The sequence below is a fragment of the Muntiacus reevesi genome, chromosome 2 (genome assembly GCF_963930625.1).
Source record: "Muntiacus reevesi chromosome 2, mMunRee1.1, whole genome shotgun sequence".
NCBI lineage: Eukaryota > Metazoa > Chordata > Mammalia > Artiodactyla > Cervidae > Muntiacus > Muntiacus reevesi.
Window position 1 is genome coordinate 145,710,588 of NC_089250.1, and position 16,191 is coordinate 145,726,778.

Below are 16,191 nucleotides of genomic sequence, written 5' to 3' on the forward strand. Positions count from 1 at the left end.
ACTGGGTCTACCAGGTGATGGGTGAGCACACTTGGTTCTCATCCAACATTAATTACTGGCCACTCTTATTTGCTTGGAGGGTCAGCCATTCACACATTACAGAGATAGTCATTGCTGGGATAGTTGTGGGCACGAGGTATGTAGTAATGAAAAGAATACTCCTGGTCTGGTCTTATCTTCATGGAACCTCCAGTCTTTTGGCTGAAGCATCCTTGAGCAGGAAAAGTGTGGGGAGGTGGACTTGTTATAGCCTCAGAACCTTAGGTATCAAACACAGCCTCCCTGCCTCCTTTTCTGCAGTCTGTCCCTTGAGGCCTAGCAGGGGAGCTCTTTGTGAGCTGGAGTCCTGAAGCTCAGAAATGAGGCCAGGGCTTTGTTTTTGGCTGGGGCAGTTGCTCATCTGTAAGTGAGAATGTGGATTCATAGCAGTTACTCAGAGAGATGTGGTTCACTCGACTTCAGGCCCTTAACTAGCAGATTAGTATAAACTGGTGGCCTCTAAAGGTCCTTTACCTTCCAACTCCCTCCCATGTTACTTAGGCTTCTTGAGTCCCCGTCATAGAACCAGCTTTGCTGCAATAAGGCCAATCAAGGAGATATTTTGTTATTCCATTGCTGACCTCTGTGTGATGCCTGGACGTACTTGGAGGCTTGTCTCTGCCACCAGTTTCCCTGCCTCTGATCTCAGGCTTTTCAGCATGAGGTGAGGAGTTTAGGAGCCATGCCTGTGGAGGGGGCTAATGGAGGGTAACTAGCAGAGAATGGAGCCTGGCCCAGGCTCCCAGTCCCAGGGGGTCAAGCTGGCTGGCTGCACTCTCTGACTGTGATGGATTTGACTCCTAAATGCTTCTGAAAAGCTTGTTTGGTTTGAGGAAAAAACTTAGTGAAATCCGACAGACAACACCATGGCTTGTCCTAACCCCTTCTCCTTCCTGACCTAGCTTTTTCAATATATCAGGTTGCAGACATGCTGGATTCCTGCCCTCCTGGAGCCAGTCTGGCAATTTTTCATTCCTATAGCCACAGGTTTTGCACAGAGAAAAGGCCCAGAAGGAAGGCAGTGGCCGAGCAGGGAGCCTTTGAGGTTGGAGCTTTACAGGAGCTTTGCTACTATAGAGCCCTTAGTCCTATGCCAGCTCTATGGTTGATGGCGATGTTCATACCATATCCCTCCCTGCCATCCAGTGACCTCCTGTCTCAGTAATAGCCAAAGGCTATTGCCACCAAGATTCTTTAATCCACCTCATCCCCTGTTGTTCTTCTCCTTCCTCACTGTTCCTGCAAAACCAGGCACTCTGCTGCCTCAGGGCCTTTGCAGCTGCTCTCCCCATGTTTAGAAAGCTCTATTCTCAGATAGCTTCATGCCTTACTCCCTCATCTCCTTAGGTCTTTCCTTAAATATCACCTTTTAGTGAGGCCTTGCCTGACTTCCTTACTTAGGATGGAAACCCTGAGCCCCCTCCATGAAACACTATCACCCTTTCCTGCTTAATTTTTTTAAAGCACTTATCACCATTTACCTTATTTTACTTAATTGGCTTGTTTGTTGTCTGTCTGCCCTTCTTCCCACTAGAATGTAAGCTCCCCTAGGGTAAGGATGTATATCTGCTTTATGCATTGATGTTCCCAAGTACATCAACAAATATTTGTTGAGTGAATGAGTAAGTGAAAAATTTAAAAACCTTGCTTTGGGGTTTCTCTTGCTATTGGGAAAGCATTTTCACAGCAGAGGCAAAGAATTCTTCTGGCCCAGCACCAAGTCTGAGCATTTAGCTCATGCAGGGAGATATCTTCAGTTTGGACCTATGTACTCATCATGGGGTTGATGCTCCATGGGAATTTTCATAAGAGTCAAGAGCTTTTCTCTGGGAGGACGTGTGTGATTTCAGTAGAAATGCTGGAACCTTGCTTTATCGGGGTGGGGGAGAACCCCTAGCACCTGGCGTGGTACTTGGTGTATGATAAGCCCATAATTGGTTTCCTGAAGTGTTTAGTGCACTTTATGTTTTAAATGCTGGGGATAACACAGGAGCAAGACAGGTAGGGTTTCTGTTCTCATGGATTTTACATTTTAATAGGAAAAAAAAATGTTAAAAAGTTTTAGGTAGTATAAGTGCTGTGTTGAAAATAAAGCAGAGATGATGTGCTGGAGATATCCAGGTAGAAATTGGGGTTGAGGTAAGTGGAGAGGTTACATTTAGCAGGTAATCAGTGATGGCTTCCTTGAAGACAAAGCATTTGAACTGAAATCTCAGTGACAAAGTAGCAACCAGGTTGCCACCCCCTGCAACTCTAGGGGCACCATTCATATTGTTCTGTGCGATTTGTGCTCCCTGGAGTCGTACAATGCTCTGGTGACTCAATTATGTGAAGATTGTAGGCAGTGAAAATTGCTATTCCAGAGGCCTTGTGGTAGTAAGGACCTTGACATGCTCAAGGAACTAAAAGAAGGCCAGTATAAAAAAAAAAAAAAAAAAAGGCCAGTATACTTGGGGCTTGGTAAGAAGAGCACAGTGGAGCCAGATGAAGTTGGAGTTTGAAGGCAATACAAAGAATGTGACATTCAATAGATTATCTATTATCTGTTGATGAGCGGCGCAAAGGGATAATGTGATGGGGCAGAGGTTTTAGGAAGCTTTTCCAGTAACGTAGGAAGTCAGCACTGGTGTGAAGTCAAGAGAACAGAACTGAGTGATGGTTTTATTTCCCTAAAAAGGAAACATCTGCACAGTGACTCCAAGGAAATGCCATTAAGATATTTGAGTCTGACTTTTGGTAGTGACTGAGAGGAAAGCTCATTGCTTTTTAATACTGTTTTATCTTGTTTGTCATTGAATATCCCAGCCTGACTGTTTCTTTGGACAGCAGTGGGAATATTACTACCGTTTAGCATTTGCTCAGCTGCGACACTTTGTCGCAGAACACGTACAGAACACACAATAAGTACAGTCCTTGCTCTTGGGGAATGGAGATGCTGAAAAGATTTGTTCCTTCCCATTACCCTCTTTCAGGTGTCTCGATCTGGGGCAGCTGACGTCCCAGAATCCTGGAGGCAAGTGGGTGAATAGAAAGTCCTTGGGCAGAATGCCCTGGCTCTTGGGTTTGCAAGAAGCCCCAGGCTGTACACCTGTGTGCAGACAGAGTCTTGCTTCCTAAATCTGACTGTGATCTTGCCGCCATTGGCCTAACCTTTTTTTTCCTTATTAAAAAAAAAAAACAAAAAAAAACGACCTTAGTATAGATGGTGCTTTAGCCCAAAGCCTCGAGTGGGGGCTCTCCTAGTGATGCCAAGTAACTCAAGCACCAAGCTCCTCTTTGGCCTAGAATTCCTCTAGAACACTGGGTGGGCTTGGAATCCCTCTGGGGACCTTTGGGTTCTTTGGTGGTGATTGGGAGTAGAGGGGAGAAGGTATAGTTGACCTCCACTAGGGGAGGATGAACTCTCAGCTTTTGCCATCTTGCAGAGAAAGGGTCTGCTGCTCTTGGCTTGGTGCTTTTCTTAGATTCAGTTCTCAGCCTGGGAGGCTGTTTGCTCACTGAAAGCCTGGGATAGAGTTAAACCACCCTGAGCGTTGGGAGCCAGGTAGATTGTTTAGCTGGGTTCTCAGCTGAATCAGCCTGGGGAGCTACTGTTTTTAAACCTGAGGAATGCTGTGGGAACATGCTAGTTGACTCCCAGCAAGGGATCCGAGGAAACATCTACTTGAGTGAGGCAAATGCATTCCATGAGTCTGGTTGGATGACACGAAGCAGAAAGAGCATCTGCTACTCAGAGTTCAAGCTCAGAGATGGCTGCCCTGCACCGTAGCCTCATCAGAATCCCAGCTCAGCATAAGGTGCAGTCTGGACTGATACAGTTTTTTCTTTCTTTCTTTCTTATTTTAACTTTCTTTAAGATTGTGCAAAATTAACATGATATAGCTGGAAGTGTTTTAAAAAAACATAGCTATGTCAGAATATTACCATATAGACATTGGAAAAGAATTTTACAAAGTTTTACTACCTCATTTAGTCCTTGTGTAGTCACCAAACAAGACTTCAAGATAGGTCATGATGTATCAGCACTTGTGAACTGTTCAAAATGAAAACATAATCTTTGCAAATGTTTACTTTGTAATTGTTTACTGAATTCTGTTGTAATGGCTGTCACTCAAAGCATGGAAGCAGCCAGGAAGACTCTTGGGCATAGTTTGAGGAATCCAAGGTCAGGAACTTGGGCAAAGTTGGAAGATCCAGCACCTCTTGAAGGATGAGGCTGGTTAAGCTTCAGAGTCTAGAGGGTAGGGAAGCTGGAGGCGTCTGCTGCTATTCTTAGGGAGAAGTGATGAACAGGACTGCTTCTGCTGAGCACTAAGTAAGGGAAGGTTGACTACTAGCTTCTCTGTATGGGTACTTGCTAGTGCTGGACACTGTGCCACCCACTAAAAGCCTCCCAGCTGCCCTATGAAGTAAATATTCTCATTCCAGTTTAACAGGTTAGGAAACTCCAGGGCACGTGGAAATTAACTTGCCCGAGGGCCAGCTGGAATATGGTGGAGCTGGGCTTTGTGTCTTGTCTATGTCACTGGACTCGTCTCTAGCATCTTATTAGGACCATAAAGTAGGATAATTTTTTGCAGTTTCTGCCCCGAATCTACCTTGGGACCTCCAGAGGGTTCAAGGAGCCCAAGACTAGTAAGACTGTCCTGTGTTTCCTATCCTCACTTCCCAGCCTCCCTGCCCTGCTGACAGGCTCACTCTGCCTAAGCCCTTCAGCTCATAACCTTGGGCTGGCATTTGCCCCCTTATCCCTTGCCCAGTGTTCTAAATTCTGTAAAACTTTGCCTTTTTTCTCAAATTTAGTCTCATTAGTAAATATTTTAGTCTCACTCTGTTCCATTGTTCAGCAAGCCTTCACTGAGCACTTCTTTGTTAGTTACTGGTGGTGCAAAAAGGGGGCAACTCCAGTCCTAATGGGACAACTAGGAATGCAGTTACCGTACTGCAAGGAGGGTCCTGTGGTGGAGGCTTGCACGGAAGTAAGGAAGTATTGGTCTCAACAAGAAAGAGTTTGGCACCTTCAGAGTAGGATGACTGGGGAAGGGTTTGTTTGTAAAGAAGAGAGTGCAGTCACACAAGGCTAGTCATTGGCTCAGCTGCTACTCTCCTAGCACTGAAGGGACCAGAGGGAGTGAGATTTGAGAACCCAGAACAGTTGTGTGAAGTGTTGTTCTTCAGAGTGACCTTCAGCAGTAACCTTCAATTGGAGTCTCTCTCCTCCCTCTGATTTCCTGTTAGGGTTTCCACTGGCTGAACCCAATTGAATGCCAGAAGGTTCAGGAGCCCCACAGAGGTCAGCCTTAAAGGGCAGAGAGCAAGGTGGGTGTGTTGGTTTTCTACTGCTGCATAACAAATGACCACAAATTGAGTAGCTCAAAGCAGCACACATAATCTCACATCTCCTCTGGGTCAGGAGTCCAGGTGTAGCTTATCTGAGTGTTCTCTTTAGGGCCTCGCAAAGCTGCAATCAGTGTCAGCTGGGCTGCATTCTCATCTGAGGCTCCATTGGGGAAGTATCTAGGATCTAGTACTCACCAGCTGGGGCTTCCTGGGTGGCTCTGATGGTAAAGAATCCGCCTGCAATGTAGGAGACCCAGGTTCGATCCCTGGGTCAGGAAGATCCCCTGGAGAAGGGAATGGCTACCCACTTCAGTATTCTTACCTGGAGACTGTCATGGACAAAGGAGTCTGGGCTGCCTTCCAAGGGGTTGCAGAGAGTTGTACACGACTGAGCAACTAACACATACTTACTCAGCAGTTAGAGGCAGAAAACCCTTTGCCTCTCAAAACTCAGAGATTAGTCTTCCTGCTTTGAAGAAATCTCGTTTTTAATGACTGTGTAATGTCCCACCACACAGTGCACCGGAACTGGTAATATCCCTACTTGTACAACATTTAGGTTGTTTCTAAATATTTTACTCTTATAAATACCACTGAATATATTTATAGAAAAGGCTTTTTCCAAATACAAGAGTGAAAAGCTGCTGTTCCTCATATATATATATATATATATATATATATATACACACACACACACATATATAAAATAAGGCATTGACTCATGTAATTATGGAGGCTGGTAAGTCCAAAATCTATAGAGCCAGTGTCACTAGGTCCATTACAATCAGTGTGGTGTCAATAGAGTTTTAATTAATAGGTTATAATTTGCTAATACCATTTGTTTTGATGCTCAAATTGTCCTCAATTTGGCCAGTGGGAGCCCTTAAGTTTGGGTTCTCTTTACTGTTGGCTTAAATGTTCACATCATTCTTTAAGTACTTACTTACCTTCTGGTACAACAAAAAATTCCAAGGTCATTTTGTGCTTTTCCAACTCTGGAATCAGCCATTTCTCCAGTGAGCCCTGGTCTTTTTTAATGGTAGATGATATTAAGAAACCAAGATCTAAGTTCTGTGTGTTATCATTGCTTTTGAGGTGTTACTCAGTGGAGAGAGCTAGGCAATACACATGTATCACACCCACACCCACACCCACATCTTTTATCCCACTGTTAAATACCATACCAATACCTCCAGTTCCAAAATCATACCTATGAGGCTCATTCTATCCTTCCTTTTTTACATATTTTTTTTCTTTTTTACATATTTTTAACTTTGATATATGTTTACCAGTTTTTGTTTTTTTTTTAACATTTCTGACAGTGAGAGTAACCTGGCTCTCATTATCCACAATACATTTACACAGAAAGTAGTTTCAGAATTACCAACCCATAACACTGCATGCTAACCAGAGTTCAGTATTTGTTTACTGTTCTTTCTGTCTTTAGTCTGAGGACATATGATCAACAAACTGTGTACATTAGGTACTTGGGTGACTCCCCCCCCCTTCAGTGTGGTAATATTATTTCAAATACAGTTAAATTCGTTAATTTATATTTGTATTACATTTAAAATTTTCCTCCATCCTTGTTTATTTTGAGTATGTGAAAGCATTATCATTGATCCAGAAGTGATAACCATACAGAAATGTATATTCAGAGAAATGTCACACTCATACTTCCTCCACCCCACAGTCCTTTCCACTTGATTCCCACCTACTGCCTGTAGGTAACCAATCTTATTAGTTTCTGATTTATCCTTCCTGTGTTGCTTTTTGCAGAAATGAGCAAATACAGGTACATTTTCCTGTATTCCCTTTTTTCTTTCTCAAAAGGTGGCATGGTATAGTCCTCTTTTGCTGTTTTTACTTAACAATATCCATTCAGTTTTTAGAGCTCTTCCTCATTCCTTCTTACAGCTGCATAGTACTCTTTGGACCACTCTCCTATGAATGGGCATTTAGTATTTTGGGATCATAAACTCTTAGAGTTTGATTGCTGAGTCAAAAAGTAAACAATATGTGGGAGTTCCCTAGTGATCTAGTGGTTAGGATTCTGGGCATTCCCTGGTCAGGGAACTGAGATTGGGCAAACGGCTGTGGTGCATCAAAAAAAAACGGTAAATGATATGTGATTTTGTTAGGTGTTACTCACTTCCCCCCAAAAAAACTTGTGCTAATTTGTATCCCCACCAGCATTATATGAAAATACCTCTTTCCTCACAGGCTCATCAATGGAATATAATGTCATACTTAAAAATTTTTGCCAATCTAAGTTATAATGGTATCATTGTTTTTTTAATTTGTATTTGAGTTGCATTTCTCTTACCATGAGTGAGATGGACCATCTTGTTTTATGCTTAAGAGGAATATATCTATAGCTTGGTTTGTGAATTTTTTAACCATTAGGTCTTTGGGGTTTCCGCCCCCACCTCAGTTTTTAAAAACAGCTTTATTGCGATAAAATTCATTTACCATAGAGTTCACACACTTGAAGTATACAGTTTAGTGGTTTTGAATATATTTTCAAGAGTTATGTAACCATCACCATAAACTAATTTTAGAACTTTTTTTTATCACCCTCAAAAGAAAGCCCACACCCATTAGCAGTGACTCTGCCTGTGTCTTTAGTGTCTCAGCTCAAGGTAATCACTGATTTGCTTTCTGTTCCTGTAGATTCGCCTATTCTTGATATTTTATGTAATATAAATATATATTATAAATTATATTATTTATTGTATATGTAAATGGATTCATATAACATACAGTCTTTGGTAACTTCCTCTTTCCCTTAATGTAAGTGATATAATGTTACAGTGTTTCAGGCAGTTTTGAAATATTTTATCCTCCTAACAACTCTGAAATAGTTACTGTTATTATCCTCATTTTATAGATGGGGAAGCTGAGGCATGGAGAGATTAAATATCTTGCCTTAAGTCACACTGCAGTAAAAAAATGGGCTTTGGAGTCAGACCTCAAGTCTGAAGTCCATCACTTGCTTACTGTGTGACTTATAGAATATTACTTAAATTCTCTCAAGTGTCTTTTTCTCGTATATTAGTTAAACGAGGATAACAATGGCGGAATCACAGGGTTGTTGGGGAATTAAATAATACAGCATCAGGAAAGTGCTTAGTGCAAGGCCTCCAACTTAATAGGTATTCAGTTAATTGTAGTGGTTATTTGTAGATAGAGCCAGGTAAAGGCCTGGCTTATTTGGCATGGTTGGCTCTGCCTCCCCTAGTGTAGAGGTATATCTGAGATGCCAACTTTCTTTTTTTAAAGATGTAATCCACATAGCATGAGATTCACCCTTTTGGTATACAATTCAGTGCTTTTTGGTATATTCACAAGGTTGTGCAATTGTCACCATTAAATTCCAGAACCTTCCCAGCACTTCAGAAAGAAACTCTATACCCATTAGCAGTCACTCCCCATTCTCTCCTTCCCCAGCCCCTGGCAACCACTAATCGTTCTGTCTCTGTGAATTTGTCTATTCTGGACATTTCATATAAACGGAATCATGTGATATGTGGATTTTGTATCTGGCTCCATTCGCTCGGCATAATGTTTCCAGGGTTCACTCATGTTGTAGCAAATAATCAGTACAGCATTCCTTTTTATTGCCAAGTAATATTGCATTGTATGGATATTCTATGTTTTGTTTATCCATTTATATGTTGATGACATTTGGGTTGCTTCCACTTTTTGGTTGTTATGACTAATGCTACTGTGAACATTGGGCTTCCCTGGTGACTCAGCTGTTAAAGAATCTGCCTGTGATGTGGGAGACCTGGGTTCGATCCCTGGGTTGGGAAGATGCTCTGGAGAAGGGAAAGGCTACCCACTCCAGAATTCTGGCCTAGAGAATTCCATGGACTGTATAGTCCATGGGGTTGCGAAGAGTCTAACACGACTGAGCGACTTTCACTTCACTATGAACATTAGTGTACAAGTTTTTGTGTAAAAACTGTTTTCAGTTCTCTTGGGTATATACCTTGGAGGGGAACAATTGTATCATATGGTATATTTAAATTTTTTAAGAACTGCCACACTGTTTTTTCCAAAGCAACTCTGCTGCTTTATGAGTGTTCCAATTTCTCCATATCCTCGTCAACACTTGTTACTGTCCGTCTTTTATTTTGGCCATCCTAGACAGTGTGAAGTGAATGGTATCTCATTGTAGTTTTGATTTGAATTTTCCTAGTAACTAATGGTGTTGAACACAAGATGCCAGCTTTTAGGTCAGCTTTTTCTGCCTGCCCACATCTTGTATTTATGCTTGGAAGTCTCTCCCAAGTTCCTGTTTGTCTTCTGCCTGGAGTTCGCAGTCATTTTGGTCTCTCTGAGGCTGATTGGCACCTTCTTAATCAGATGCTTTGGGGGAGACCTTTGGGCAGGTTCCGGTGGTTGGGATTTGAGGCACATGTTTTTCCTATTGGCAGCTTTGATGTGACTCTTGAGGCTGGCACAGCCGTTGCCTGGGTCCCCAAACTGCTGGGACAAAGCCATCCTCTCCCTAGGGTGCCTTAGTAGGCAGGATCAAATGTTCTGTAGCTGGAAGCAATCTTGGGAGGCCATCTCATCCAGCCTTCTACAACAAGACAGAATCCTTCACCCCTCCCTACCAGATTGGGGAGGGGAGGATCTGTAATGTCTTCCTTTAAGAATCTCTGTAGGAAGAAATTCCACTGGGCGCCTTTACCACCAGCCAGTGTTTTAGGAGCCTTCTGTGTTAGTAAGATTCTTTGCTCTGACCCAGATCCCACCTTCTACAGCACGTGCCAGTTTCCTCTCATGGGTTCCTTTCTCAAGAGGATGCATGAGACAGCCGCTCCCCAAGAGGGGCTCCTTACTCTGGTCAGATCAGTCTGCTTTGGCTGGAGAAGCCCTCACGTGAGGAAATGCAGACCAAGCTAGGCCCCTCCAGGGGATGTTAAAGACTGAATGACCTTGTCATTCGGCTATTGCCTGGGCAATCTGCTTTGAAGAAGAGGCCTTCTGACAGGCCCCAGGTTGTGTGTTTATCCTGAGGCTAGGCCATTCCAAACTCATGTTTCAGAGTTTAGAGGTTGTGTCCAGCTAGCCTGGTGGGTGGTAATCAAATGCAGGTGGAGACCATCTGGCCCGGACCATCCCTCCCAGCCAGTCAAGTGAGGGCCGGCCTGCCCACCACAGAGCTGGCCCAGAAAGCAGCCCGTGTGGAGGCAGACGGTGTACACGTGCGTTTATACGCATACACACATGTGTGCGTGTGCATGTCCCTCCTTAGAGAGGCGGTACTGCTTGGGAGGATGTGGCTCCTCTCTCTGCATCTGAGGGTTCTCCCCTTTGCACAGTCTGAGGAGCGTGCTTCTCTTAGTCTGTTTCTCAAGTTTTTGCGGTTAGAAATCATGTATTTTTCTTGGCCCACGATGAAAGCCCGGGAGTAATGGTCTAATACATTTTACAAAGCAGCCTCTAATTGGTGGCTGCTTAAAATCTTCCCTTTGCCCTAGTGACCCATCTCTCTTTGCAGGGTTTTGACTCCAAGTCAGCCTTGCTTTACCCCGGGTTTTCACACCCCCTCGCAAGGCTACAGCCTCAGCTTGCTTAACTCTTCCCTCAGCCTCTCTGCATAGAATTGCTCCCAGCCGGGACGATTCAGCAAGGAAAGAAAATAGCTTACACTGCATCCTGCCAAGCATCTTCTAGCCTGGCCTCCAAAATTCTAGATGTGTACCCCCAAATGGAGTCTGCCTCCCCATTGGTACTCAGAGAAAATGGTATCTAATTAAAGATCTAAATCTAAGACCAGAAACTATAAAACTCCTAAAGGAGAACATAGGCAAAACACTCTCCGACACAAATCACAGCAGGATCCTCTATGACCCACCTCCAAGAATAATGGAAGTAAAAGCAAAAATAAACAAATGGGACCTCATCCTACTTTTGTACAACGAAGGAAACTATAAGCAAGGTGAAAAGACAGCCTTCAGAATGGGAGAAAATAATAACAAACAAAGCAACTGACAAAGAATCTCAAAAATATACAAGCAGCTCATGCAGCTCAAATCCATAAAAATAAAGGACCCAATCAAAAAAATGGGCCAAAGAACTAAACAGACATTTCTCCAAAGAAGACATACAGATGGCTAACAAACACATGAAAAAATGTTCAACATCACTCATCAGAGAAACGCAAATCAAAACCACAATGAAGTACCATCTCACGCTGGTCAGAATGGCTGCTATCAAAAACTCTACAAGCAATAAATGCTGGAGATGGTGTGGAGAAAAGGGAGCCCTCTTACACTGTTGGTGGGAATGCAAACTAGTACAGCCACTATGGAGAACAGTGTGGAGATTCCTTAAAAAACTGGAAATAGAACTGCCATATGACCCAGCAATCCCACTGCTGGGCATACACACTGAGGAAACTAGATCTGAAAGAGACACGTGCACCCCAATGTTCATCACAGCACTGTTTCTAATAGCCAGGACATGGAAGCAACCTAGATGTCCATCGGCAGATGAATGGATAAGGAAGCTGTGGTACATATACACCATGGACTATTACCCAGCCATTAAAAAGAATTCATTTGGAGAGGGTGTGGAGAAAAGGGAACCCTCTTACACTGTTGGTGGGAATGCAAACTAGTACAGCCACTATGGAAAACAGTGTGGAGATTTCTTAAAAAACTGGAAATAGAACTGCCATATGACCCAGCAATACCACTTCTGGGCATACACACTGAGGAATCCAGATCTGAAAGAGACACGTGCACCCCAATGTTCATCGCAGCACTGTTTATAATAGCCAGGACATGGAAGCAACCCAGATGCCCATCAGCAGATGAATGGATAAGGAAGCTGTGGTACATATACACCATGGAATATTATTCAGCCGTTAAAAAGAATTCATTTGAATCAGTTCTAATGAGATGGATGAAACTGGAGCCCATTATACAGAGTGAAGTAAGCCAGAAAGATAAAGAACATTACAGTATACTAACACATATATACGGAATTTAGATAGATGGTAGCGATAACCCTATATGCAAAACAGAAAAAGAGACACAGAAGTACAGAACAGACTTTTGAACTCTGGGGGAGAACGTGAGGGTGGGATGTTTTGAAAGAACAGCATGTATATTATCTATGGTGAAACAGACCACCAGCCCAGGTGGGATGCATGAGTCAAGTGCTCAGGCCTGGTGCACTGGGAGGACCCTGAGGAGTTGGGTGGAGAGGGAGGTGGGAGGGGGGATCGGGATGGGGAATACGTGTAACTATATGGCTGATTCATGTCAATGTATGACAAAACCCACTGAAATGTTGTGAAGTGATTGGCCTCCAACTAATAAAATAATATTTAAAAAAAAAAATAAAAAGAATTCATTTGAATCAGTTCTAATGAGGTGGATGAAACTGGAGCCCATTATACAGAGTGAAGTAAGCCAGAAAGATAAAGAACATTACAGCATACTAACACATATATATGGAATTTAGAAAGATGGTAATGATAACCCTATAGGCAAAACAGAAAATGAGACACAGATGTACAGAACAGACTTTTGGACTCTGTGGGAGAAGGCGAGGGTGGGATGTTTCGAGAGAACAGCATTGAAACATGTATAATATCTATGGTGAAACAGATCACCAGCCCAGGTTGGATGCATGAGACAAGTTCTCAGGCCTGGTGCATTGGGAAGACCCAGAAGGATTGGGTAGAGAGGGAGGTGGGAGGGAGGATCGGGATGGGGAATACATGTAACTCCATGGCTGATTCATGTCAATGTATGACAAAAACCACTACAATATTGTAAACTAATTAGCCTCCAACTAATAAAAATAAATGAAAAAAAAATAAAGCACCTGTTATGGTTCAAAAAAAAAAAGAAAGCTGTAGTACATATACACAATGGAATATTACTCATCCATTAAAAAGAATGCATTTGAATCAGTTCTATTGAGGTGGATAAAACTGGAGCCTATTACACAGAGTGAAGTAAGTCAGAAAGAAAAACACCAGTATAGTACAGTATATTAACGCATATATATGGAATTTAGAAAGACAGTAACAATGACCCTATATCCAAGACTGCAGAAGAGACACAGATGTATAGAACAGTCTTTTGGACTCTGTGGGAGAAGGTGAGGGTGGGATGATTTGAGAGAATAGCACTGAAACATGTATATTATCATATGTGAAACAGATCGCCAGTCCAGGTTTGCTGCATGAGACAGGGTGCTCAGGGCTGGTGCACTGGGATGACCCAGGGGGATGGGATGGGGAGAGTGGTGGGAGGGGGGGTTCAGGTTGGAGAACACATGTTCACCCATGGCTGATTCATGTCAATGTATGGCAAAAAACTGCTACAGTATTATAGAGTAATTAGCCTCCAATTAAATAAATAAATAAAATTTTTAAAAAAGAAAAAGAGAAAATGGTATCTAAGTATTCTATGGTATTATAAGGCTTCCTTTCAGTCCTTCAGATTCTTAAATTTAGAGAAACTTTAAGCTTAGAGAACTTATCAGAGGTGATCTCACTGCAGCAGGTGCAGTTAGGCTGGACCCACCCATGTACACAAGCAGGGCTGGCCTTGGTGTCAGAGCTTCTGAGTCGTTGGAACCTCTTTATGTCCAGTCTCCTGGCCTGGCCCCTTAGAGGCGATGATGATGATGATGGTGGAGGAATGATGTCACGTGGAATCCCAGGGTTGGGCACTGACCACCTCATTCTGACCTTCAGCATTCTCCCCTCTGACCGCCTGTTCCAGTAGCTTGGCTCCAAGAAGGTGTTGGCTGTCATTTTATAGCTTGAATTTGTATGCTCAGGAGTTTACATGTGTATAATCATTGTGGCTCATGTTTGTACAAGATATAATTACTGAAAATTATATCACAAACATATTTTAACTTTTAACCCTTTCTGGGCTGGCAGGCCTCCTATAGCTCTCAGCTGCCCCTCCCTGGATGTTTCCCTCACCCCAGGAGGTGCCACCACCAACCAGCCTTCCTCTCAATCTACATCATTTCCCTCTCTGGCCGAAGTCCGTTGCATGGACTCCCCTGAAGATTTGGGCTCCTGAGCGTTTCCAAGAAGGCACTGCTCCCCTGCCTCATCTCCCTCTGATGTGTATGACCGTCACCACTCCGGGCCACTTGGGGCCAGGAAGGGGGGGCAAACTCTGCTCCCTCCAGGTGCCAGTGATTGGAGGGCTGCCAGGGTTCAGAAAGATCATAGGCCCTCCCAGTATTTGGAGTCTGCTTTGAGACCCGTCCTCAAATGCTGAGTTTGGAGGCCAGCCAGCTCAGCCCAAGGATTGTCCCGTCATGGGGCAAGGTAGAGGTGGGAGTGGAGAAGGGTCTCATCCTCCTAGGGTATACAGTAGGACATATATTCTTAGCAAACTAAGTAGGTGCTTATTAATAGCTTGTAGGAATAGAGAATGTGAATAAGGACAATTTTCAGTATTGGAGCCTCAGTCATACAGAAAGGAACATTCCAGAGCCACAAAATCTGGAACTCATAATTCAGAGTACCAGCAGGCGAATTTGATTGACCAGGCTGAGGTTATACACATGTATGGTAGCTGGAGGGGAAGGCTAGTGTTCTGGTTCCTTACCCCCTTTCAGGGTCCTCCCTCCCCTCAAGGCTTATTCCCTGAGATGCTTCCAACTAGGGGGTTTGGATGCTGAGGCCACCAAGAAAGGAGAACTTTAATTAGGCAACAAAACAGTGTTTTCCCTAAGGTAGTTAAACTAAAAACATTTGCTTTTTATTCCTTCCAGATTCACAGGAACAGATGGACCTAGTGGTTTTGGCTTTGAGTTGACATTTCGTCTGAAGAGAGAAACAGGGGAGTCTGCGCCCCCGACGTGGCCAGCAGAGCTAATGCAGGGCTTGGCCAGATATGTGTTCCAGTCAGGTAAGAGCCCCATACGCTGGCTGGTGTGGGTGTCCTTTCACCATGAGCCTGCTAGGGTTGGGACCTTCAGGTATATTTTGATGTCTGTGGAGGGAGTGCTATGTACCCCATTTGTACCACGAAGGTGGTTTGTTTCCTGGTGTTTTCCTGGTGGAAAGCTGTCTGGGCCATGGGAGGGAAGGATGTGTCATATGACCTCCAGCAGTGGGAGTCACTAATACCCGGAACCTTGGTCGCAGTCTGCCAGCCTTGCTTCTCATTCCCAGAGAGCCAAAGGCCAGCCCTGCATGGAGCTGACCAGTGCTTTTCCTGTTTGCCCCCTTTCCCACAATTAGCACGGTCCTTCCTCGCTGATGCTGGAGGCCTAGCCATCTCCATTTCTGGGGCCACACACACACATGTTAATCTTGGCTAAGGATTAGCCGTAGAGCATAGGGCAGAGAGAGAGAATGAATTGCCATAAGCTAGCTCCCTCACAATATGAATGAGAAGATGGAATTGGGCAGGACCTTGACGGTCAGATATATTATTTGATTCAGATGATTCAAGTGCCCTCCAGGGGATGGTCCAATGCCCTCAATGCCCCTCTGGAGACTGCTAATATGGAACCTGAAGAGTGGGCTTTTGTGCTGGGAGCCTTGGTCACATGCTCTTGACTTAGCTTGCCAATAGTCCTCCAGTGGGATGATATGTTGGAGTGGAAGTCACTATTTTTTACGGATGGGTTCAATTCATCTGAGTGTTTCTGAGTGGTTAATTAATTGCTCAGAAACCTTTCCCATATGACTTCACGTTTTGCTTCTTTGGTTTGGTAAGTAGCCTTGAAGTGAAAGCCAGCACAGTTTTATCCAGCTCCTGCACTTTGACCAGCAGAGCAGACCAACATCCAAGCCTGGAT

At 43.7% G+C, this 16,191-nt stretch overlaps 1 protein-coding gene across 3 annotated transcripts in view; it reads left to right on the forward strand.

Annotated features, from left to right (window-relative positions):
* The window catches only part of SUFU (SUFU negative regulator of hedgehog signaling), a 106,744-nt gene that overhangs the window by 17,790 nt on the left and 72,763 nt on the right, over positions 1-16,191 (forward strand). For all 3 annotated transcript variants that reach the window (XM_065923225.1, XM_065923227.1, XM_065923226.1), the window contains exon 3: positions 15,157-15,293. In XM_065923225.1, the coding sequence (XP_065779297.1) occupies positions 15,157-15,293 (137 nt within the window). The remainder of the gene's footprint in view (positions 1-15,156; positions 15,294-16,191) is intronic.